At 39.8% G+C, this 23,551-nt stretch overlaps 1 protein-coding gene across 3 annotated transcripts; it reads left to right on the top strand.

Annotated features, from left to right (window-relative positions):
- Window positions 1–4,606: 4,606 nt before the first annotated feature.
- Window positions 4,607–21,696, top strand: LOC134541465 (uncharacterized). 3 transcript variants are annotated; one of them, XM_063384943.1, is made up of 5 exons: window positions 4,607–4,711; window positions 7,842–8,037; window positions 9,106–9,207; window positions 12,329–12,409; window positions 17,090–21,696. In XM_063384943.1, exons 2-5 carry the CDS (start codon window positions 7,867–7,869, stop codon window positions 17,315–17,317), a joined length of 582 nt encoding a protein of 193 aa, XP_063241013.1. In that variant the 5' UTR covers window positions 4,607–4,711; window positions 7,842–7,866; the 3' UTR covers window positions 17,318–21,696. The 3 variants fall into 3 exon arrangements, with proteins under 3 accessions (XP_063241013.1, XP_063241012.1, XP_063241011.1); XM_063384942.1 differs by lacking the exon at window positions 4,607–4,711 and adding an exon at window positions 5,276–5,447; XM_063384941.1 differs by lacking the exon at window positions 4,607–4,711 and adding an exon at window positions 5,429–5,629.
- The last annotated feature ends 1,855 nt before the right edge of the window (window positions 21,697–23,551 follow it).

The following is a 23,551-nucleotide window of genomic DNA, read 5'->3' as shown; positions in this document are numbered from 1 at the left end:
CTTTGCGGGATTAGCGGTCAAGTGATTGGTGGCCAGTCTCTCCATCACCAGCGCCAGATGTCGACAGTGGTCCTCCCACGACTCCGAGAACACGATGACGTCATCTAAGTATGCCAGGGCGAACTCCCCGATGTAGCCCTCCAGGACCCTGGTCATCATGGTCTGGAAGGTGGCTGGGGCGCACTTCAGTCCGAAGGGCATGGCTCGGAACTGGAATCGGCGTCCGTCGGGTACCGTGAACGCCGTTTTTTCCCGGTCCTCGCGCCGTATCGGCACCTGCCAGTAACCGGACTTTAAGTCTAGCGTGCTGAATACACACGCTTTCCCCAGTCCGGCCACGGCGGCCTCGACGCTGATTTGAGGGGGCGGGGCACTAACAGTGACGGCGTTCAGGGGGCGGAAGTCGACGCAGAACCGGTTCGTACCGTCCTTCTTGGAGGCCAGAACGACACAGGAGTTGTAGGCACTGTGTGATGGCTCGATAACGCCGCTCAGTAGCATCTCAGTGACTTGTTCTCGGATGGCTCGCTGTTCGTGGAAACCATAACCTCGTGGTGGGTCGTACACTGGTTGATCAGAGGTGGTCGGGATACGGTGTTCTGCCACCGTGGTGCGTCTCAACGGGCCTGTTGTCATGAAGACGCCCGGTCGTCCCGACAGCACTCGGTTTATGTCGGCCTGGTGTTGTGGAGGGACATTATGACGGATGTCGGCTAACGTCGTGATGGTGCCTTCCGGCACGGGCGTCTGTCCCATAGCGTAAGCCACGTAGCGTTCCGTCCGGCCCAGGTTGAGTCGGGCATGACGTAGCTCAAGCACGGCGTCCTGGTCAATTAACCACGGCATGCCCAGCACGACCTCCTCGTTCAGATCCTGCACTACAATGGCCTTTACCCTGGTGTCGAGCTCCCGTAGGCTTACCTTGATATCCGCGCGGCCGATCATCCGTCCGGTGTGGGCGGTGGTGGCCAGGCGTAGTTCGCCCTGCTCCGGGTGCATTGTGCCAGGCGGCACCAGGTTGGGGCGCACGAAGACCGCACTTGCTCCGGTGTCGATCAGTGCGGTGGCTGGGTGTCCGTTGACCTCCACGAGCACACGCATAAGACCGGCGGGCAGGCTGTGCAGTTGCCCCAGGGTCGGTAGGGGTTGATGGGCGCTCGGCGGGACAGCTGGTGCCACGGCCGGGGGACTCAGTAATGGTCCCCCCGGGGCCCGTTTCCCGACATGGTGGGGGCGAACGGGGGTGTCTGTCGCTGCGGGGGCGGGTCCGGTCGTGCTGTGGGTGGCGGTGGGCCGGGTGAGTCGTTCCTCCGGGGGCAGTCGTTGTGCCAATGGAACGTGCCGCGCGGGCAACCTAACCTGCACTGGGGGGCCCGGGCTTCGGTTACCCTAACGTCTGGCGCTCGTCCGGCTGTCCCGCGTGACTGCTCCTCGTGCCCGCGAACATCTTGCGTCGCCTGAGGCGGTGGGGGTAGTATCGAAGGTCGTCGCGGGGTCGTGGACGCCTGATGACGCTGGTTCCCGGCGCCGAGGTTGTTTTCCGTGGCCTGTGCTTGTCGAGCATAGTCCACGACGGACGTGGTTTGGTATAGCCGCATGAATGGCTGTAGGTCGTCCCTAAGCAGTTTGGTCACGACTGGCAGTGCTTGGGCGGGATCCTGGTTAGGCGAAATTCGCCGAAACAGCCTGATCTTATTGGCTACGAATGCCTCCGCATCTTCACCCTCTCGCTGTCTAACCCCATAAAACTGCGCCGAGCAGTCTATGAGTGGGCATCCGGTATCGAACCGGTGCGTAAAGCTGTCGGCGAATTCGGACCACGGCATTCCGAAGCGCCCCCACCTGGTCCACCAAGTCCGCGCCGCGCCGCGTAGCTGCCCGCTGGCCCTCTCCGCCCATTCGGCAGGGTGTGTGCCATTATGCGTTAGCCGCGATGTGCATTGTTCGAGAAACATGCTTGGGTCCTCGTGTGGGGCCCCTCCGAATTCGGGTAGCGACATCGCCTGGCCAGTGCTCGGTCGTGCGAGTGTGGTCACCGTGGCCCAGTCAGGTATGTACCGCGTGGTGTCTTGTAACTGGGGCACGTGTTCGGCGTGATTTGCCGCTGGGCAAACAGCCGTCGCTCCGGGCGCGGTGAGTCCGTTGTTAACTTGTGTCGTGGGTTCCGTTTTCCCCTTTCCACTTAGGAATTGTACCCAGGCGGGTTCCGGTCCGGTTAATAAATCCATATTAGCCGGTAATCCGCCGCCCTGGTATGACATGATGTCTAGTGTTAACACGTAACTTTCGTCTCGTATGCGTGGCCGTGTGATGACACGCACTGTACGTGCCTGTTTTGTTGCGTGTCCGCGTGCGCGCTACGCCGGGTCGCGAGCTAGGTGCCCGGACTGTCGCATATAACAGAGGCCGATAATGGTGGCAGCTGGAGCTGCGCGCGCCGATCCAAATCGTCGGTGGAAGGGGCTGCCGCGCCGGCTGTGTGAAGCGAAGAGCGAGAACGAACGGTGGGCAGGAGGAATGCCCGGAACACCGCACAAAGCAGAGAGCGAAACGGTCGCCGCGGAGTGGGGGTAGTGTGACGTCGCCCGCCCGCGTCGCACGTCCTGCTGGAATGTTGAATCTTGAGGGGGTGGGGGGTGGAAAAACCTTTGTCTGCCTTCCACGTCACGCCCGCGACTATTCGCCCTTCGCTTTCTAAAAATGGTCGTTCTCCGTCGTAATTTCCTACTTTTCCTGCGAATTTTTCGAATTTTTCTGATTTCGTTTTTCTTGTCACGCACCACGCAGGGGCGCCATTTGCCGCCGCCCGTCTCTCTGTGGGAGCTGAGGGGGAATATCTAGCGGGTTGCAGTGACGTGTATGTGGATTGAATGTCCGGTGGGCGCCAGGCTAGCCTGAACTAGACCATGAGATGAATCGTGGGTTCTTTCTGCCCCAGCGTGGTCCGCTAGATAAGTCGGCTTACGATGACGACGAACTTACTGTGTTGGTGCTGGATACGCCCTAAGCAATATAGGGGGTTGCATGCCTGGCTGATGGGATTACAAGAACACTGAAATTACACACGGGGACGTTTCTGAGTAACTTTATTAGTCGTTACTCACGAATGACAAGTTACGTTGGTACACGGTACAAGTTCCGGGTTACCCAATGAAAACACTAATTAATTATTACGCTACGATCTAACTCCGCGGCAGTCTTGCGGGTTAAAAGTTCACTGGAGGCGGCCAGTGCCGTATGTTACCATGGGGGGTCGCGTGATGGCGTTACGAAGCTTGGCGTTACAAATTATTCGCTCGTGATACCGGCAGGCATTTGCACGACATGTTAATTAAAAAGTTCACTGGAGACGGCCAGTACCGCAAGTGGAGCCAGTGGCGCAGTTGCACTCGATGCTCTTTAAGCCGGTCGGGATAGTCCCGGATCCGCGGAAAAAGGGCTCGGGGACACGTGGGCAGCTAATAAAAGGAAGTTTTGGGGTAATTACTCACATGGCAGAATGAGTGATCGTTGAATTCAAAGATGATGGCCGCTCACGGAACGTTAGTTGCGCCCCGGGCCTGAGCTTGGAGAAGACTGCCGGAAGATGGCCGCCGCGCGGGGTAGCTTCCGGGCTACCCCCACCACCCCGCGCCGCGCGCCAAGACACTTATATCACCTTACAACTATAAGTTTAAGTAAAAAAATCGTTCCAGGTACTTAATTACAAATTAGTATCTGGAAACTAATTGCTGAGGGCTTGATATATGACAAACTAGCAAGTAACTGTTTGAAAATATAAGTCAGTGGACGACTGTTGTTTACACGTAATTACACTGATGCGCATTGATTAACTAAGTAATTAAAGTGTTGGTGGTGATTGAAATTAACGGGACTGATCATTGTACTTATATTATGTTTATAAGTTATGCATCGAATTAGGTCCCGTGGCGGAGCTCTCACTTGACTCGTCCGGGGTTTGGAGAGGATGCGCTCCGAAAGGGCAACCTGCCACTGATCGGGTGAAACCGGCTTAAGGGTAGCGTCGGTACGACGTCAAATCTACATGTAATCACGTAGATTTATAAAATTATCTGTTATATTATATTGAATACATTAAGCAATGAATGCAAAAATATGATCAACATAAAAGTTCTTGAAACCAACGGTAAACAATTTTGCAAAAAAGTTTTGAAAATACACATCACCCTACAAGATTTAAAGATTATATTATACTAAAGCTATCTAAAACACTGTTAAGTTAAATGTATTTTATTAAAACCCTATTGTATAATTTTTGTAAATAATTAGTTTTGTATATAAATAACGTTACCTGATACCTATATTATTATAATGCACTACGTTTTCTAGACGAAACTATTTCTTATGTAGAAAGCCTAAAACGTTTTCTTTGAAATAAGTTGCCATGTTTGTTTCAGAAAGAAAATTTTAAACAAACCCAAAAGCTAGTTGTGATTACTGACGATTACGTAATGACTGTTACATAACTCAGTATATAAGAACATTATAATGAATATAGACAATGTTGGTAAAATTATAAATTTTAGGATCACAGGTTTTTGTAGCCATTTCTGAGGTATCATGGCTTATTGGTTCTAGCAGTGTTGAAATTGAACTCTTCACTCTTGATGTAACAACTACCAACAAGTGAAGGATTTTTAATAATAAAAAATTGAAATTCCAAAATAAAAGCCTTAAAAGTCGACTAGAGGTAAGCATTTCAATGTTTTCAATAAATTTGATATCAGTCAACTGATAGAATAAAATTTCAAATACATAATTATGCCCACAGAAAATAACTTATGACTAATATATCGAAAATGTATAAATACTAGTTAACTATTTTTAAGAGGATCCATGGAACACGTATAAACAGAAAGAGTAATTAAATAAATACAGAACAGACATGTGGTATAGCCTGCACACAGGTTTCGAGGTTAACAAAGGACATTACCAGCATCTCCTCTAGGTAAGTTCTTGTCACACAGTGCTGTATTTATTCAATCACACATTTTTTTAAAATGTTCTAAGTCACCTCTTTTAAAATATTTATTACGTACAAAGAGTCGGGGCTTATTGGTAATAATGTGATATTAAATAAAAATTAGAATCATAAAAATAATATAAGCGACATTTGTTTAATGGAAACACAAACAAAAGTGTACATTCATTAAGCACTTTATTTATTTGAATCGCTATTCAAACATTTTTAATAATTATTTTTTGCCTAAAAATTAGAGGTTTTTGTTAACCAATATCAGCTGACCCTATTATGCAGCCATTTTACTTTGTGCCAAGGAACTTGGTTCATTGTATGCTCGTTGGTTCATACTCAGAATGCTTGTATGCTCGTTGGTTATGAAGTAGTGAAATCAAAACAAACCGACATCAAGGAGGTAGCTGATAGCAAGTTGTTTTTCGTCGCTGGCAAATTGTTTTTCATCTAGGTAACGTCGGTAAAAAAAAAAATATATTGTGTGGTCTCATATTTTTTATCTGTTTCCTCGAATGGTTAGATTATTATTATTATTTTTTAACTAAACATGTTTGGTCATATACCTGAAAGTGTAAGTTTAATGGTTATTCACGTACTCTTGTCAATCACAGTATTCACTCAGGTTGGTTTTAGGTAAGTACACCAGGGAGTTTTCTAGGTACCGATACTACAACAGTATCGATGACGCTTAATGTATCAAAATATTTATTGAATACAAAAAAAAAAGGTTTAAGCTTGAGGTCATCGGAAAATTGTATGCCAAAACCAAAACCATCGGAAGAAAAAAAAGTGTTATCCTTTATGAAAATAACTTTAATTTGACTATACTCTCACTAGAGATTTCACAATAGATTCTTTTTCAATTCTTGAATCACTATATATGTGGATATTTATCCTCGGGTTCTACTCTCTTTATTTGAGTGTAATTTGGTACTTACTGATATTAAAATTTTTTTTTAGTAATCGTACCAGACTGCCCTTTCCCACATTGCTGGGCTCACCACCCGGCAAGCAGCCACAGAACTGCCTTCAGCCACACACAGGCGTCAGGCACGAACCCGGCTTTCGCCCACGAGAGCCCATTCATTATGTTTAAATAATTAATAATATACTTACTTTTCTGTTTTCCTTTATTTTATAGTCAGCCGAACTTTGGCCTATCTCATTTTTGTGCACTTATGAATTCTGAAAGCAAGACGGCGACCAATGTCAATTATTTTTGACGTGATAACGTCTTATAAATCAATGGAACACCGGCTGCACGCACAAAAAATTGTCATGTTCTGCCTGAGCCGAGCGAGCAAAGAACCGGCCAACCACCGTGCGAGAAAATCTTCTATAATATCAAACAGGTTAAGGCGGGGCTTTTTAACTAATTGTTTGTGTTTATATTTAAACAAATTATTTAAATTAAATTTGCAAAAACTGTAAATAATATTTGAAAACTAAAAAGTATGCAATTTTTCATCAATGTTTTCTTATGACGTTATCACGTAAAATTATCGTCCGTAAACCGACTTTACAGACAACCCCCTTTTTATTCTTGTCTTTAGGGTCTCTAGTTTCTTTTGCAGTTGATGCAACTGACGGATTGTACTTTCTGTTAATTGACTTATTTATGAACTTTTTTTTTTTCAAATTTTTCCTGGAAATTTTTAGTGAAGATGTTTTCTTTTTATAAATCTGTTTTGTACTGTATTATGTAAAAAGTTTAAGCAAGTAAAAAACAGCGATAGTTGGGATGTGCCATTTTCTGTGCTGTTGTATGTTCATTGTAACCATGCGACCAGTGAAGATAATAAATAATGTACTTACTTATTTACTTACACCTCGTAGAACAACAGCCCGAGGTGCGAGCGTCATATGTCAAGATAACGCATGGCAACGCCGCGTATCTTATTGTGTTCATCCTTCCCCACATCAGACAAAAGCGGCGTCCTGCATGATATGTTTGTGATAACGAATGTTCGACCACACGCGACTTCGAGCGCTCTCCAGCGGGACGGAATCCCAGCCTTGACCTCGAACCGAGCCCCATTAATATTCGTTTTTCGCAAAGCTATTTAATAGTCTTTCACCGTTGCCACATTCTTCATGACCAATAGAATTCATTTGTGCCTAATGCGCTGTATCGTGCAGTGAACTTGACCCATATACCTCAGTTTTATTTTTATAAACATTCACCACATTGTTAATTATTTGTAGCTGTTTGTTACCAACTGCAATTCGTAAAATGTTAGTACTTAAATTCTGAAGAAAAGCCTCTTTTCCATATATAAATATAATTTTTTTTTAACTTCCTGACCATTTTTTTTTTAATTGTCTGCTAACAGGGCGTTGTGATTCTTAAACAAAGAGGTGCGCAGGCAAATCAAAACATATGACAAAATCAGACCTTACGGACACCGAAAACGACACCTCGGATGAACAACAGTAGTCTTCGTCAGGACAAGGGGCCAGTCGTGTAGTCAGAGAGAGAGAGAGAGAGAGGCTAGAAATATCATTCAAGGATTTTTAATTTACCTATGAAAATAAGATATACCCGTTTCCATCAAAAAGCAGGTAGGTATTTCATCTAGTCTTGGAGCAGTAATAATTTATCTCTAGGTACAATTAACACAAAAATCACCAGGAAAAAAGACCTGAACAAATCCGGACACCGAAATTAAATATGAAAGAAGCACAGAGTTGTGGGTGTTACAACAACAGCTATGACCTCGCCTTGTAAATAATTTTCTGTCCGTTGTGCAAATAAATTTATTTTTATAATTTTATTCCTTGTACACGAAAACACGCGGGGCAAGGAGCGGTGTGTCCGGGAAACCGGCCCCCCTCGTGTCGCCAGGGGCTCGGGGGACCGGGGCTTGGGGATGGGATCCCCGGAGGCGCCGTCGGGCGGCGGAGACGACGTCCAGCTTCCCCCGCCGGACGAGGGCCCGGTGCTGGTGGACTCGGACAGCGAGGAGGAGGAAGAGGAGGCCCTGGAGGAGAACGGCGGCTACATCCTGCTCACCCAGAGCGCCGTGGATCTCCACTCGAGCGTGAGTGCCCCTCCCTTCTCCCTCGGTGGCAACGGAACCAGGAAGGTTAGCATGGCGAGGGCAGGGCCATCGACAAGAAGGGGGGGGGGGGGGGGGGGGTAAATCTCAGCGGGTTAAGTTTCAAGATTTTTTTTTTTTGGTAATGCCTAAATTAGCCTATGTCCATTATAACAGGACCAAAAAAAAAAAAAACGAAAATTACAAGTTTATTGTCAACATCATTCATTGGAGACCCTAAAAAGTTATCGGATATGCGCAGATCGTAATTACAGTCGTGGTCCGTGAATTTTGTGGTAATTAGATTTTTTTTTTTTTGCAAATTTTGTACATTAAATATGGCGAAGTTGGTCTAACCAGATAGTTGGTCCGTGGGCTTGAAAGTCAAGAAACTTTAATGGAACGAATCGAAGAATATATGCAAGGCGGGATATGCGGAACGATGCCTGGGATTTGATCTCGAGGGAATGCTATCGTATACAAACTGTGGTGTATTTAGGCCTATTCTGAAATGATCCATAAATTTTATTTATTTCATCCTCGCAAGCACTAATTGCCTAGTCAAATGTTGAAGTTTCTTTTTGTTCCTAGGTTAACTTCATGAACTCGTTTCCTTTTTTTTACGGTCACATAACCGTGAGAGCCAGCCAGAATATCATCATCGTCGGAATCGTCACTCGAACTCCCAGGACCCGTCCCTACGACATCGCGAACTGACCAATCAGTCTGGCCGCCTGGCGCAGTGGGCATAGCTCAGCTTTTTGTGTGGCCTCGGCTTAAGCACTGTTATAAATCTTCAGAAGACGATATAAAAAAAAATTCTCTTCTCCCCCCCCCCCCCTTACTGTGAAGTTAAATAGGTACTGGCTACGGATACCGTTTGTTTCTAATACCCTGATGTTGACTGAACTTCAAGTCCTGATTAATCATCTTTACCGGTGCTATTTTCTAAAAATTTATTTTGGGGGGGTATGTGTTTTGCGAATGAGGTCGCTAGAGAAAGCGACGCTAGTAATTGGCAAGTACACCACATTGTAGAGGGCAGCACTAACTGTGTCACTGTTTGTGCAGATCATCGATGACGGCGGAGACAGCAGCAGTGACGGCAGTGGCAGTGAAGAATATCTGGATGCGGAATGCGAGTTCTTTCCCGAGGTTGAACCGGAACATGAGGTAGGAACCAAAAAAACTTGAACACGAAATTTAACTTAGAATGTTTTAAAATAATGCCCAGCGAGGTAAATATACGTAAATTAGTTCAACTACATTTCTGGGTGCCAATTACACGTAGTTTCTGCACCTGCCACTAAAAATATTGAACTATGTAATGCTCCAATAAAAGTAAAAGTAAAAAAAAACTTAAAAATAATTATAAACCCCTGCCTTTAACATGATTTTCAACGAGGAACATTAATAAAGTACAGCTCATCTTAAAAAAATTTATTTAACAGTTAATACTTTAAAGTTTCCCCTACCCATTTTTATACTATTCTCTAAGGAAGATTTAATAACATGTATGTGGAATTACGTTTAAGAACATCTTGAAAGTAGCAGTTTAAAGCAAAAAAAAGGCAGAATGATATTTATTTTTTTGTGAAAATAATTTTTTTTTTTTAAAACATTATTCAAGTGTTATTGATTCTATTTCTACGTAGTAACTGTTTTATGATTTTATTGGAGAAGACTTATAGATATTGCAGTTACATGGAAAAATTTTTTTTTACATTTTGTGGATTATTTTTATTATTTTTACATTTTTTTGGATTATTTTTATTAATTTACTCTGGACACTGGCAGCAAGAAATGTTTTTGCGAACACACTTTGTGAGTGTTTCACAATGCTGGTTAGTTCCTGAAATCCTCTTTTTGCATGCACTTTTCTTGTCAGTGATGAAGCAGAGGATTTCCATAAATTTACTTTTATAACAACAACAATAATATAATTTTACAGATTTTTAACTATGAGTTTGCAGTTATAAGGGGAAGGGGGGAGGTGTATATTATTACAAAGAACCATGTTTAGGCGGTCATGGGTCATGTGATGTCTTAGTGGTTTGTCGGGGATATCACTGGTAATGCCGCCAGTCTTATCCTCGGGGGCGCCACCATGTGGAAGGGCGTGTGGACCTGGCGGAGACTCTAGTTAACAGGGCTGCGACAAGGCCCGCGCGGGAGCAAGACTCTAATGCCCCCGGCACGTCCGACCACAAGATCTGACCTGCTCACAGCGTCGGGCATGCTGCTTTCGGTTCACGAAAGATCGAGATTTGTGGGCTCTCTTTAAGCGTCCCACACACCTCAGCGTCTGCGCGCCATCGAACACGCGGTCGTTCTAAAAGGTGCACCGTGTAGACAGGCGAGATATTTGGTTTCATCGCGTGCATCTCTCGTACATTAATAATGTAACTCACAACGTGTTTGGGACCATTTTGAGAAAAAAAAAAGGTGCAATGGAACTGCATCGAAATGCATTTGTGATTGATCCAGGACACCGCGTGATCTGGACTAAGGGGCGATTGTCGATGAAATCATAAGTCCATAAACTGGACGAGAAAAATATTTAAGTAAAGCAGTTCACCAAACAAGGTACTCCAGAGGAGAGAGAAAAATTATTCATGAAATACTTATATAAATAGTGGACACGAATGGATCTGTAATGAGAGAGTTTAAGTCCTCGAGGTGCGACGAGCGTCCTGCCTCTGGTGCAGATATCACGAGATTGGTGCGGCTTGCAGCGCACAACTATCGCTGGAAGGCATGCAACCATTGAATTGCATGACCGTTGGGTCGATCACAAAAACGTGCCGAGGGAAAAATAAAATAAACCTTCCAATAAAAACCTTAAAATAAATCATTAGGCCTTTTTACAATAATACTTTTTTTTTAGTTATTTAATTATTTGTATTTAAAAATTTTATGAAAGATATTTCTCAACAGGGGTACATTCTGAAATCCCACATGCGTGGCGTTGCTCCGTCCGTAATTTTCTAAATACCGAAAAAGGAAAGACATACATACACTTGACGCAGCAAATTAAACAGCCTCAATATTAATTTATGATCATATCTAAGGGAACGTGGAACTGGCTTTGCATAATAAATACGTAACACACTTGCATATGCTGTTGATGGGTCATATCGTGTTTGTTTGACGTCAACTTGAATATAAATTCATTGATATTTATGCATATCAGAAATCATTAAAATAAAGGGTATCTTTAAAAATCCTTTATTTTTATTTTTATTAGGGAATATCAATAACGCTCATAATGTAAAAAAAAAAGAACGGAAAAAAAAGCAATTAATGACATTATGAAACAGAAATAAAAGAATTATCCATTTATTACATTCCCACACATAACTTCTATTCATGTTGAAGCATTTCTCCCAATGATGTATCAGTTTGAATATCCCGTTCTCACAGCACTCCGTCAGCTGCGAGAAAAGCCACATTCACACGGTCCGTTTGAGCTCGTCGTCAGCCAAACTTATCGTCATCCGAGGATACTTCTTCACGGGTCCACGCAGATGAGAATCGGAGGTTGCTAGGTCCCGGCTGTATGCTCCAAAACTTTCCGACCGCAACCCCGCAAGTTTTCACGAACTGGACGAGACACATGCAAACGAGCGTTGTCGCGCAGCAGTCTAATGTGTTGGTTAGCATTTTGCCCAGTCGATGATGCCCTCTAACATTCCTTTTTAGTTAATGATTTCATTTTTACTCAATATTTTCCTATTTTGTAGGGTAGTGTTGGTGATGTCTTTCTTTAATGCTGTATAAACAGTCTAGTTTTAGTGATTTCTGTGCATAGTTTTAAAAACCCGGCATTGTGTCTTAAAAAGTCCTTAATTTTATTTTTATTGCTAAAAGATCTCTTTAATGTCCTAAAATTTTACCATAGGGCCGTTTTAAAACTTCTTAATACATGTTTTTATTCAAGTTGCATGAAAACGCGTTGCGTGAATTTTTATGGTATGATTTTGTTTTGGACATGTGCGTTACTTATTGACGCGTCCTCGTACATAAAAAGGTGCGAACCAAGTCTTTTAGTTAGGGAGGTAAGAAATTGATGACCTGGCAAAATCGCTAATCCAGTAAGGCTTTGGTCACGAACGTGCTGAATTTAAGACCTTACAGTTTTGCTCGAGTGATAGTGCGGTGACTACGTAGTCTGATAGGCTTTAAGGACTTGGTATCTGACTTTTATCTGGGATAGTATTTCAACACTTCTCCAAGCTTATAGCTGTGGTGTGATGTGCTTTCATTCTGGCTTGTGTGTGTTTGTCTTTTCCAGATATCTCGCAGTGTAACGCAGGACAATATGAGCAGCAGTGTTGTTGCAAGCAGTGCAGAATCTGCATCAAATCACTCCAAGGTATGTTTGGTGCGGATTGGCAGCTAAGCTTTGTGGTTCGCACGTCTCCTTTAGGCAGTGTATGTAAAACAGGGTTGGGAAAAAACAGTTTTTTTTAAAAAAATCAAAAAACATGTTTTTTATTGTTTTAAACTGTTTTTTTTTTGTTTTAAACAGTTTGTCATGTTTTAAAGAGTTTTTTTAAGTTTAAACTTTTTTTTTGTTTTTAATATTAATTTTAATCAAAACCACCACAATATGTTTTGCACATATGGTTTCAGCAGAAGTCCCATCAGGTGTAAGGTATATTGCTACACATTTTTGATTATGGAATTCCCTGGCATTTCCCGGTTTTCCCTGACTGTAGCCATTCCGGATATTATTAAGTACAAGGCAAAAAGTTCACCTTTCAAGGAGTACGTATTCAGTCCTGACTTTATGTAAGCTTTTGGACATACGCCATTGCTAAGCACAAGTATGTCTGTAGAAAAAAACTACAAAAAACACAAATGACAAAAAGCAAATAAAGCAAAAAATTGCTGTTGTCAGGATATAAACACCACACAATACTCCACAACAGGAATATGGTCAGCGAAACAAAGAAAAATGGACTAACAGAACGAAAAAACCCCCACAAATGATGACGGCACAAAAATACTGAAATCAAAACATTCAGCACAACAGTTGAAACGAGACAAAAACACAGCAAAACGAAAAGACGAAACAAATACAATAGTTTTTCAAAAAGAACTAAAAAAAAAAAAAAAAAAAACCACAAATTATGACAGCACAAAAATATTGAACCCAAAAAAATTCAGCACAACAGTCAAAATGAGACAAAAACACGACAAAACGAAAAGACGAAACAAACATGACAGTTTTCTAAAACAGAAACAAGCGACGTTTTGGGAACTGCAATCTGCTTCCGTCCTCAGGCAGAGACGCACATGGTACGAAAACACAGGTGTGACCAAATTCCTGTTGTAGAAAATTATGTGGTGTTTATATCCTGACAACAGCAATTTTTTGCTTTATTTGTGTTTTTGTCATTTGTGTTTTTTTGTAGTTTTCTTCTACAGACATACTTGTGCTTAGCAATGGCGTATGTCCAAAAGCTTACATCAAGTCATGCACTCCCATTGCACAAATCTTTCAAAGATAATACTTATTCAGTCCTGTAACACTAAAAGAGATTAAACCTCTAGTATGGTGGATGGCTTTGGAGAAAAGTACTCATCATGCAACACTGCACCTGGCACATCAGTTACACAGTGCAGTGGCTTCGTCAGCTGGTATTGAACGTCTTTTCTCCACGTTCGGGTTTGTGCATAGTACTGTAAGGAACCGGCTAGGAACAGAGAAGGCTGCCAAAATTGTAACTGTTTTCCGTGCACTTAACTAACAAAAACAAATTTTAATTAGGTTAGATGAACTTAGTGGAACTGGCACCCTAAACGGTATGACTGGTTTGACCCCAAGCAGTGCTGGTATTTTATGTTTACGTGAGGAATGTGTTTCACTTCAAAACATCCCATCCTAGTCTGGATATTTATCACAATTGGTGACACAATGAGACAGCGATGCTTGCGATGAAAATGTCAATAAGCAGTTTTCGTTTTCGTAAGAAATAAAACTTTTTTTAAAATACATATAAAAAACATGTTTAGAACAGAATGTTTTAAACATTGTGTTTTAAACTTGTTTTATTCAGAGTGCATTGTTTTAAACAATTTTGAACATATTGTTTTAAACATTTTGTTTTAAACGTGCCAACCCTGATGTAAAATATGCGAGATCGTGAAAAAAAAAACAACAAAATACAAAAAAATTTCAGTAACGACTTTTAAACACCAGTCAATAATCTATGCAAGATGCTAAAAATGGAAATGCAAGCACCTGCAAACTTTCAACTTCTTGCGTTTATGCTGGTGTTTCCGCCTTCCACGTTAGAATTGACGTGTTCCGAAAACATTTAAAGTTAAACATTTATATCCAAAGAAGGCCACAACAGTGATTTGCGTGTTACATTGTAGTGTTAGTGTGTTCCCTGCCTAGTTTAAAAACCCGGTATTGTATCTTAAAAAGTCCTGAATTTTATTTTTATTGTTGAAGGATCTCTTTAATGTCCTAAAATTTTACCATAGGACCTTGCAAAACTTCTTAATAAATGTTTTATTCAAGTTGCATAAAAACACATTGCATGAATTTTTATGATATGCTTTTGTTTTGGATGTGCACTTTGCAAGTGTTACACGATGCTGTGTATAGTATGTGTAGTGCCTAGTTTTGTCTTTGCACCTGCATTTTTTTTTGATGCCAAAACAAAGATTTTCTTAAATTAATTTTTTTTTTAATAATATGGACCTTATCATAGAACTTAACACCAAGGTGAAAACAGTTGATAAGCCAGCTAATGATGGTTCTGAATAAAAATGTGTCATTTTCGAGTTACATGCATTTTTTTCCTTCAGAAGTTTTTAAAACCCTACCCTGAACTGAATTATTAAATAGAAGTGTGATTACAAATTTTTAATAGAATTCTGTTATATGAATAACCCTTTTATTAATAACAACTTTAAATAAAATTTAAATGCTATACTTTTGTGAAAAACACCTTCCCCCCTACTTATGCGGAAAAGTTTTTTTAATTTTATTTGTTAACTTTGACTATGCGTGCTGTAAAAAAAATGTACTAACTAACTTGCTAGGGAAAAGTTCTGGAACATATATTACTAATGAATAAGATTTTAAGTTAAGATAAGGTTTCTTACAAAAAAATTCTTACATCGGGCACTTCTATTCACTATATATCAAACCGCCTGTGTCATAGAATGGATCCCGTTAAAACCTAAATGGGGAAATAAGTACCGTTTTGCATGACAAAAATATTTAGCTGCTACCTCATTTCAGGGTTTTCGAAGACAAGTAACATTCATCATGAAACCGGTGTGTGTTAAAATGAGTAGTTAAAGAGGCAAAGAGAATTATTTGAAATCAAATACTTAAGCTAAAACTTTGTGTAACTATTCGCAATGTCACTTTGTGTTAGGTTATGCACAGTTGTAGTCTTTAAGGGTCCCGCCTAGCCAGGGTTGCAATTGTGTCAGTGAGGCGGTGTTGATAAGTGTGACGCTCGCTGGTGCTTCTAGCGCTGTGTCGCCTCTTAAGCGCAAGGCTGTTCGGCCCGCAGTCTTCTCGTAGTGCACAGGGCAACTATTAAAAATTTTAGCGCAACCGCAACATTTTACAGTGGAGAAATAATGATCGAGGTGTGATACGAGTGACTCGAGTGGCATCAAGAATCTGTACCGGGCGTTTCATGTCCGAAAATTACTTTGATTAGTAACACGTTTTAGCCTTTTTTTTTAGGCTCCCTAAAAATACAGTTTAAAAACAAAATTATGTTAACCGAACTACTTGTCTCCACTTTCTGCGTACAGTAGAACCTCATTTTTACGTACCCGCGATATACGAATTGCCGCAACATATTTTTTTACATGCACCGTCAATTTCCCTATACTAATAATGCATTATTTTCCTGCCTTGTGCAAAAGCATTTCCCACTGTTTACGTAGAATTAGTGCTGTATTTTGTGGCAAACCATCGGAAAATTTAGAGAAAACAATAAATTCTCAAAATGAATAGTGTGAAGTTTAATTATTAAGCGTTACTACATGAGTGTATGGTCACCACAGCTTCGTTCACCATTGTAAACAACTTACTTTTTTTTTGTGCCAAGTGCTATTGTACACCATATGGCCATGAACCAAACGTATGGTGACATAAACATGAAAATTAATAAGTACTTTTCTTAGCGTTCCCTTTTAATCTTAAATGTATTATGCATGAAAATAAAGGTGAAAACTCGCATTTTAAATACGCAAAAGAGCGGATTACTGTTCCATTATTAAAATACGTTTTGAGCAACGTACGAGTTTCCTATAAGTATGGCGTCTTCGTGCATATTCGGCGATGTTCATTTTAACACATTAGAAACATTCTGAAAAGTCAAATGGCTGCAATGATTATCCAAACAATGCAATGGCAATTTAACATCTATTCCTCAACGTAAACAATTATATTGATGGTGGTAGCTATCGTTTTATAGTATTATTTTTCAAAAAGTCTGAAATTAATAAAACTTTAACATGTAATCAAATACAAAGTTCAAAAATCAATTGTGTTACAAAATTTCAGCACCAAGTGGCTATATCAAGATGATTCAACATTCTCATCTCTTACACAAGAACAAATTTCATGTTTAACTTTCGGCAATAATGAAGAACGGCAATATTGGATATATTTATAATTTTAATTATGTGAGATAGTGAAGTTCTAGTTAATATATAAAAACGTAACCGTCTCCGACATATTATTTAGTGTGGTATATATTTTCTTATTGTTTCCCATATAGTGAGATGATAAAAATAATTTGAACATTTCCCTCATTTTGCGTTTTCCCCGGTTTTTACATATTTTTTTTCCTGGTCCCTTGAAATATGTAAAAGTGAGGTTCAACCGTATTCTTAATTGCCTTTTGTAAACATACGCCGCTCGTATAATTTGAGCCATTTTCAAATGATGTTGTTTCTTGTAAAGCTCTTCGTACCGTGTGTGTGCCCGGGCAGGCGGGGTGTTGAAGCGAACACTCGCGTGTCCCTGGTAGTTGATGTTTAAGGGGTGCGGATGTGTTCCCGGCAGACGAGCTTCGACGCGGGGACCGGCGCGGAGCTCCGGGAGCTGTGGTCCGGCGCGGCAACGCGGGCGGACTTCGAGCTGGGCGCGGACAAGATCCAGGCCGTGCGGGAGGCGATGTCGCGCGTCGCGCTGCCCCCGTCCTCCGTGCCAGGCTGGGCGGCCGCCGTGCCGGAGGAGCAGTGGCGCCAGCAGATCATGGATCGTGTGCGCGAGCTCCGGGCGGCCAAGTAGCAGCCCCCCCCCCCCCCCCCATCCTAACCTTTTATACCTCGTCCGTTGAAGCCCTGGAAAGTCAGGGAAGTTGTTGCAGTTAGTCAGATAACATCAGGGTATTTCACTTTTAAAACCTGGAAAAAGTGTCATGAAAATTCCTCGGTGCCCCCCCTTCTCGGGTGTCCCCACCTCCCCCACCCCCCCAAACTTTCCTTTTTTACCTCGTCCGTTGAAGCCCTGGAAAGTGTCAGGGAAGTTGTTGCAGTTGGTCAGATAACACCAGGGAATTTCACTTTTTAAAACCCTGGAAAAAAGTCACTGGAAATTCCCTCGGTGATGATAGCAATCTGAGGGAGAAACGTCACGCTCCGGTTGTGCCTGTCGCCCGGACTCTGTGAACGCAATTTTTTTTTTTTTTTCCAGATGGTGTTTTTAGTGCGTGGTCTCGCGCACTGTGAAATTGCTGAATGCGAGATTCTGTTTTGACTACGTGTTACAGCTGTAGGGATGGTGGAGTTTTGGATTGTTTTTAATTATATTTCAGAAAATTGCAGAGTAGGTAAATAATTTTTGAGGATTTGTTAGGGAAATTAGTAATTCTTTTCTCACAGAAAGTCAGGTAAATTTTTTTTTACAGATTTTTGTGGACACACTGCCACAGAATGGTCTAAAGGAATTAAAATGCTTTTTGTGCAGAGACAGTTGGCGTTGTTGACATTACAACATCTCTTATCAGTATCAGTTTATATAAAGCCAGATTATAGAGAGTGGATGGGGTAAAGCCGAGATATAACTGTGACATAGCAGAATGAAGGCCAGGGCAGGGCCAAAATAAATATTCTAATACAATTTTAGTACATTTAGAATTGAAATATTTAGTACTTTTTTTTTGTGGTTCAAAAAGTCTTATCTATAAAACTGCAGTAAAAATAACACTTTAGTAAGTTTGGTAAACTATGACAAGGAAATAGAAGAAAATCTGAAAATTATTCAGGGTTAAGGGGGCCCATGACACTACGCCCTCCCACCCTTTCACCCACCTTCTCTGTATCCGCCAGTGGTCGTAGCAAAACCATTTGTTTTTTTGTCCCCCCCCCCCCCCCCCATAAGAAAGAAAAGAAAGAATCAAGTGTATGTTACGACGGCCATGTGGGGAAGAGAAAATCATCCGATCGTTGCCTGGCAGTGATTAGATCTGATCGGCTTCACTTGCTAGCACCCACTCCACTCCATCTGTATTTCTCAGGCTCAATGCTACAGATGTTTGACATTCCATTAAAATTAAAATGTGTGCTGTATCTCAAAGCCATTTTTGTTTTAAGTCCTCGGTCTCACATGCCGAGATGGTTACACCCGCCCCTCGAAGTAACGGCCTAATTTGTTCCCAGGAAATCAAGAGCATTAATCAAAACATTACTAATCAAATATTTTTTTTCCCTATAAGTGTGTATGTTAAATCAGAATTATTTGTTTTCCAATCAATGTAAGTGTGCTTGAGGACAAACATTTTAATAATAGACTACTCCCATTAAAATCAATTTACAGTACATACTAATATATGTCTTAAATACATTTGAAGTGCAACCTGTTAACGTAATTCCCGACTCAGTTGTGTACTAAATGTGTGTGTGTGTGTGTGTGTGCATGCGCAATGCTTTTCCACCAGCGCATCCTAGTAGGCGTGAGGTAAACTAGCTCTACTCTCCAGAGAAGCGGCTGATATACGGGATGGTGTAAGGTAAACGTTGGCTGAACACTCCTGCCTTTGTCGAAGATAAATAAGCAATGAAGGAAGCTAAAAACTATTGAGGAAAGAGCAAAATATTTTTTATTGATATGTTACATTATTAATTTGTTGCATTGTATACAATTCTCCACAAGTGCTGTTGCCATCGTGCAGGAACGGAAATAAATATTCTCTTAAATGAAAAAAAAAAAAACCTACTCTGAATCTGTGTCTGCGCTACTTATATTCATGCCGTAATTTATGGGCGTGATTACTTCAAAACTGCTTAAATCGAACGGCATCACTTTGATGGGTGGGTGTATTTCATTTTCTTGTCATTTATATTAACTAAAAGATTTACCTTAAAAGCATTACAATTGCTAGTGTGTGCACTCAATAGCTACTAAAAGTTATTTGTGGGATGTGAAAGGCCAAAAGACAACATAGAGATTATCCCTTTCTTGGTTCTTGGGAGATGTTAGTAGAGACAAGATTTTATGGCTAATTTTGTTTCTGAACAGATTTCAGTGTTAATGTTTTTAATTCCTTATGAAATAATTTTATTCATATCTTTAACGAATATGAGAGTAAAATGTTTCATGATATGTATTTCACCCAAAAGGTGTCATTTTAACTGATACAGAATCTACAAGAATCATACCCAAGACAGAGAACAAATTGAAACAATAGAAGTTATTGTATTAATATTTCTGCGTTTGAAAACTTTACCAACATCGTACGTAATGTAAAATTTAGTTACTAATAACTAGGAATGAAATTTTATGGTTTAATTTTTGAAACAATTTTATTTCTAAAACAGGATATTTCTGTGTTACAGATATCTTTCTTTTTATATATTGTCTTTAATCATTAAAAAAAAAAACAGTTCAACAAATATGAAACAAAAATATTTCTTAATACTTATTTTAAAAAAATGGTCTTAATTTTATTGACATGTGATGCATTTATACTTTTATACAGTAAATTCATTAATAATGAGAATGGCTAGAACAGAACTACTCAGAAAATTAAAATAAAAATGCAATATTTTGTGTGTTTGAAACATGTGCCATAATGTAAAAATGTGTTACTAATGTAAGAAATGTGAGATCAAACAATGTATTAATTTTTTTCCCCAATCAATTTAGGTCATATTCCGCTACAAAATTCATGGTAATTAAATTACATTTAATGAACTTATCATGATAAAAGATTAAATTTTTGTAATTTGTGTTAAATTTTTCATTACATTTCTGTGCTAAATGGTGTGTTAAACTTGCGTTTCATGTTGTATGTTTTATTGAAGTGCTTTTGCTGTTTGGTTTTATCGCTAATCATAATCACCATGTATACCTACGTCCCTACTGATAACAGTTGCAAGATCAAAAGTAAAATTTATTTCCCAATCTGTTTACTACAGACACTTTAGTACAAACTTAATGCTGAATTAATTATTCATTGTATTACATATATTAAAAGATAAGTTTTTGTGACTTGAGTTAAGTATTGATTTAAAATATGCTTATTAATTTCATTATTTAAATTGAATTTTTTGTGCTTTTGGATGGTTTATTATCTTGTATGTCAGTGTTATATGTTGTACTGGCATGCGTTTCGGTGTTATTCAAGTTTTTATCCAGTTCACCCTAGGCAGGGCCGCAACTAGGGGGGGGGGGGGGGGGCGCATGTGGGGCATATGCCCGAGGCGCAAAGCTGTGGGGGCGCCGAAATCGCTTGCATTGTAATTCCTACTACAACTGGTAACTGGCAAAAAGTTTTTTTAACTTGCATGCCAGGAATGTCTAATCTGATTTACAATACGTCTCAACGTATTTAATGAACAAGTCTAGTGATTATACGGACTACTTTATGGACATAGTGGGTTAATGCATGGAAGTTACAGTAGCACAGAAACTGTTACATGTAGGTATGGAAAATGCTTAAATAGCGCCATTTTTCCGTGGGAGGGCCCCCGGACCCCCCGCTTTATTGGTTTGATATGTGCAAAAAAAAGAGGGGGGGGGGGGGGGCGCATGAATCCATTCATGCCCCGGGTGCCAGAGACTCTAGTTGCGGCCCTGACCCTAGGAATTAGATAGCATTAAGGAAATACCCATTGAGAACATTTGAGACAAAATAAAATCCAAAAGAAATAAATTGACAGGAAAAGTTTTTAAGTAGTATTAATGACAAGGAAATGAAATAATCAACATACTGTGTGGAACAGAGTCTTAATAACTTAAACAAACCTCATTTGTGTTGGAGTACTATTTGTAAACAAATGAACATGTCATCATTATTAATATTGGGTGATGTTAGGAATTGAATTGGAAAATCATACGTCAATGTTGCATTAATTGCCAGAAGATAAGAATATGTTTATATCTATAGTTTTTAGGCTGTGGCACTCACTGAAATTTTTTTGTGATTTTTTTTTTTTTACTATTCTCATAGCTTGTTTTCTTTTGAGTTTTTTTATCTAAGTATGTTCAGAGCTCAACAGTGTAAATTTTTCTTTTTTTTTTTTAGTATTAAATGCTTGTTTTTTTAAATGTCAGGTTTTACTACAGTGTTGAGTTCATGTGCATATCTTATGTAATTTTTAGAATGTTTCGCTGTCTTCGGAAGTGCATTGTAATAGAGAATAAATATTGCAGTTTCTTTTTAAGAATTTTGTACTTTCTTTTACTTCAAGCCCTCTATTCAATGATAAAAGTGTATTTGTTTTATTGTGTTGTTCCCAGGAGCTTTACAAAGAAAAAAAATTGGGATAAAATATTAGGATTTTAAAACAGACCAAAAAGAAAAAGGAATTTTTTTGGAAATAGCTGAAAACATGCCAGCCATGTACTATCCAATTCGATTCGGTAAACATAATTGTTCTGACCATCATTCAGTAGCAGCAAATAGTATTTGCGACATCAAAAAAAGTATCGATACTTTTTTTGGTATAAAGTAATTTTTTTCTATACTGATACTTTTGTACTCAATACTTATACTTATATTTATATTAGTACATTTTGGCAAGTATTGGCAGGTATTGAACACTAATCTCGCAATAAAATATTGAATTCAATATTCAACCTGTCACAGCCACACATCAAACCGTTACTTTACTAGATAATATAGGTTTTAAACTAATACACCAATAGAACAAATTTATTGTTTAACAAATAGTTTTATTTTTATATTTCTTAAATTTTGATAATGAATAAACACTTTTCTGAAACTTATGTTGTATCAATTTTAATAAGTATCGATATTGATATTGATGAAATACAAAATATTGATATGATGTTGGTGCCAATACGGTAGCAGGTTTAACAAAATTACTAGGTAAAAATAAGCATTTGCCTTGTTTCACAAACACAATAAACATTGCTGATTTGACAATGATTGTCAGTGATTTCAAATTATTGATCAACAATGTCACGTGTCACTCATAGTGATTTATTGAGGAAAAAACTAACAAACGGAGATCCCTCTTAAGTTGATCCAAGATCAGATGTAAAGGCCCATTGGAATTGTTTTTATTACATGCTTGAGAGGTACATTGAACTGTCTCCTATTGTACATCCAAGGCCGGATTTAGGGGAGGGCAACCGGGGCGAAAGCCTCGGGGTCCCCACAAACGGAGGGCTTCCACAATAGAGACTTCGGAAAACAAAAATCTTTCAAATTCTAACAAGTAAACACTAGTAAACATCTTTTCTTTTGATGTACTTTTTTCTATGTTTTACCTTTACCTACAGTACTTTGTACATACATGATTTTATTATTGTTAAATACTAACAGAAATATTCATTAACACTAAAATTTAATTTCATATAATTCATGTCTCCGATTATATTTATGTATGTTTTTTTTAATGCTAAGAGAATCTACTTGATTTCACAATAAATTATTTATTGGAAAACTCGACTGGAAAAAAATTGTTCATTTTATTTGGAAAATAATTTGGGGCCAGGGGACCTCCGCTTCTCTGTTGCCCCGAGGCCTCCACACCTCTAAATCCGGCCCTGCGTACATCAGATGTTGATGCTAAACACAAAAGCACCACCTACCTACTTACTCCCTTGGCTTTAGAAATACAGAATATTAAACTATTACATACTAAACATTTTGAAGCCAATAGAATACATTACCAAAGAACTGTCCGGTGATAGGAACCGGTAGTTTATCAGCAAAATCATACCGATAGTCAACTGCCTTAAAGCACACATAAATTGATTAAGTATTCCTAATTCCTAGTGACAGCAGAAATGACAGTAGTGTAGCAGAGACAGAGAAGAATAAGGTAATAAAACAAACACAACATAGATTTAGATGCAATGTCCTGCTTGCTAGAGTCAAGATTTACAACCACTCACTTTTAAATTGTCAGAAGTTTGTAAATAATCCTTAATTATAAATAATTTTGTATTATGATGGAAGAACGTAAATCATATTACATTTGGAGTTGGGATGCAAACGATACATCAATGTTTTCAAAACATCAATGTATCGTTCATGAAACATTGATGTTA

The sequence above is a fragment of the Bacillus rossius genome, chromosome 18 (genome assembly GCF_032445375.1).
Source record: "Bacillus rossius redtenbacheri isolate Brsri chromosome 18, Brsri_v3, whole genome shotgun sequence".
In the NCBI taxonomy this organism is placed as follows: Eukaryota; Metazoa; Arthropoda; class Insecta; order Phasmatodea; family Bacillidae; genus Bacillus; species Bacillus rossius.
The sequence above is the reverse complement of the archived record's forward strand: the minus strand, read 5'-3'. Positions and strand labels throughout refer to the sequence as shown.

Excerpts from the sequence above, each read along its gene's own strand:
- LOC134541465 (XM_063384941.1), top strand. The coding sequence starts at position 5,544 with ATGTTTGGTCATATACCTGAAAGTGTAAGTTTAATGGTTATTCACGTA. Across the intron at positions 5,630-7,841 it reads TTCACTCAGGTTGGTTTTAG|GGGCTCGGGGGACCGGGGCT; the intron begins GTAAGTACACCA and ends TCGTGTCGCCAG. Across the intron at positions 12,410-17,089 it reads CTGCATCAAATCACTCCAAG|ACGAGCTTCGACGCGGGGAC; the intron begins GTATGTTTGGTG and ends TGTTCCCGGCAG.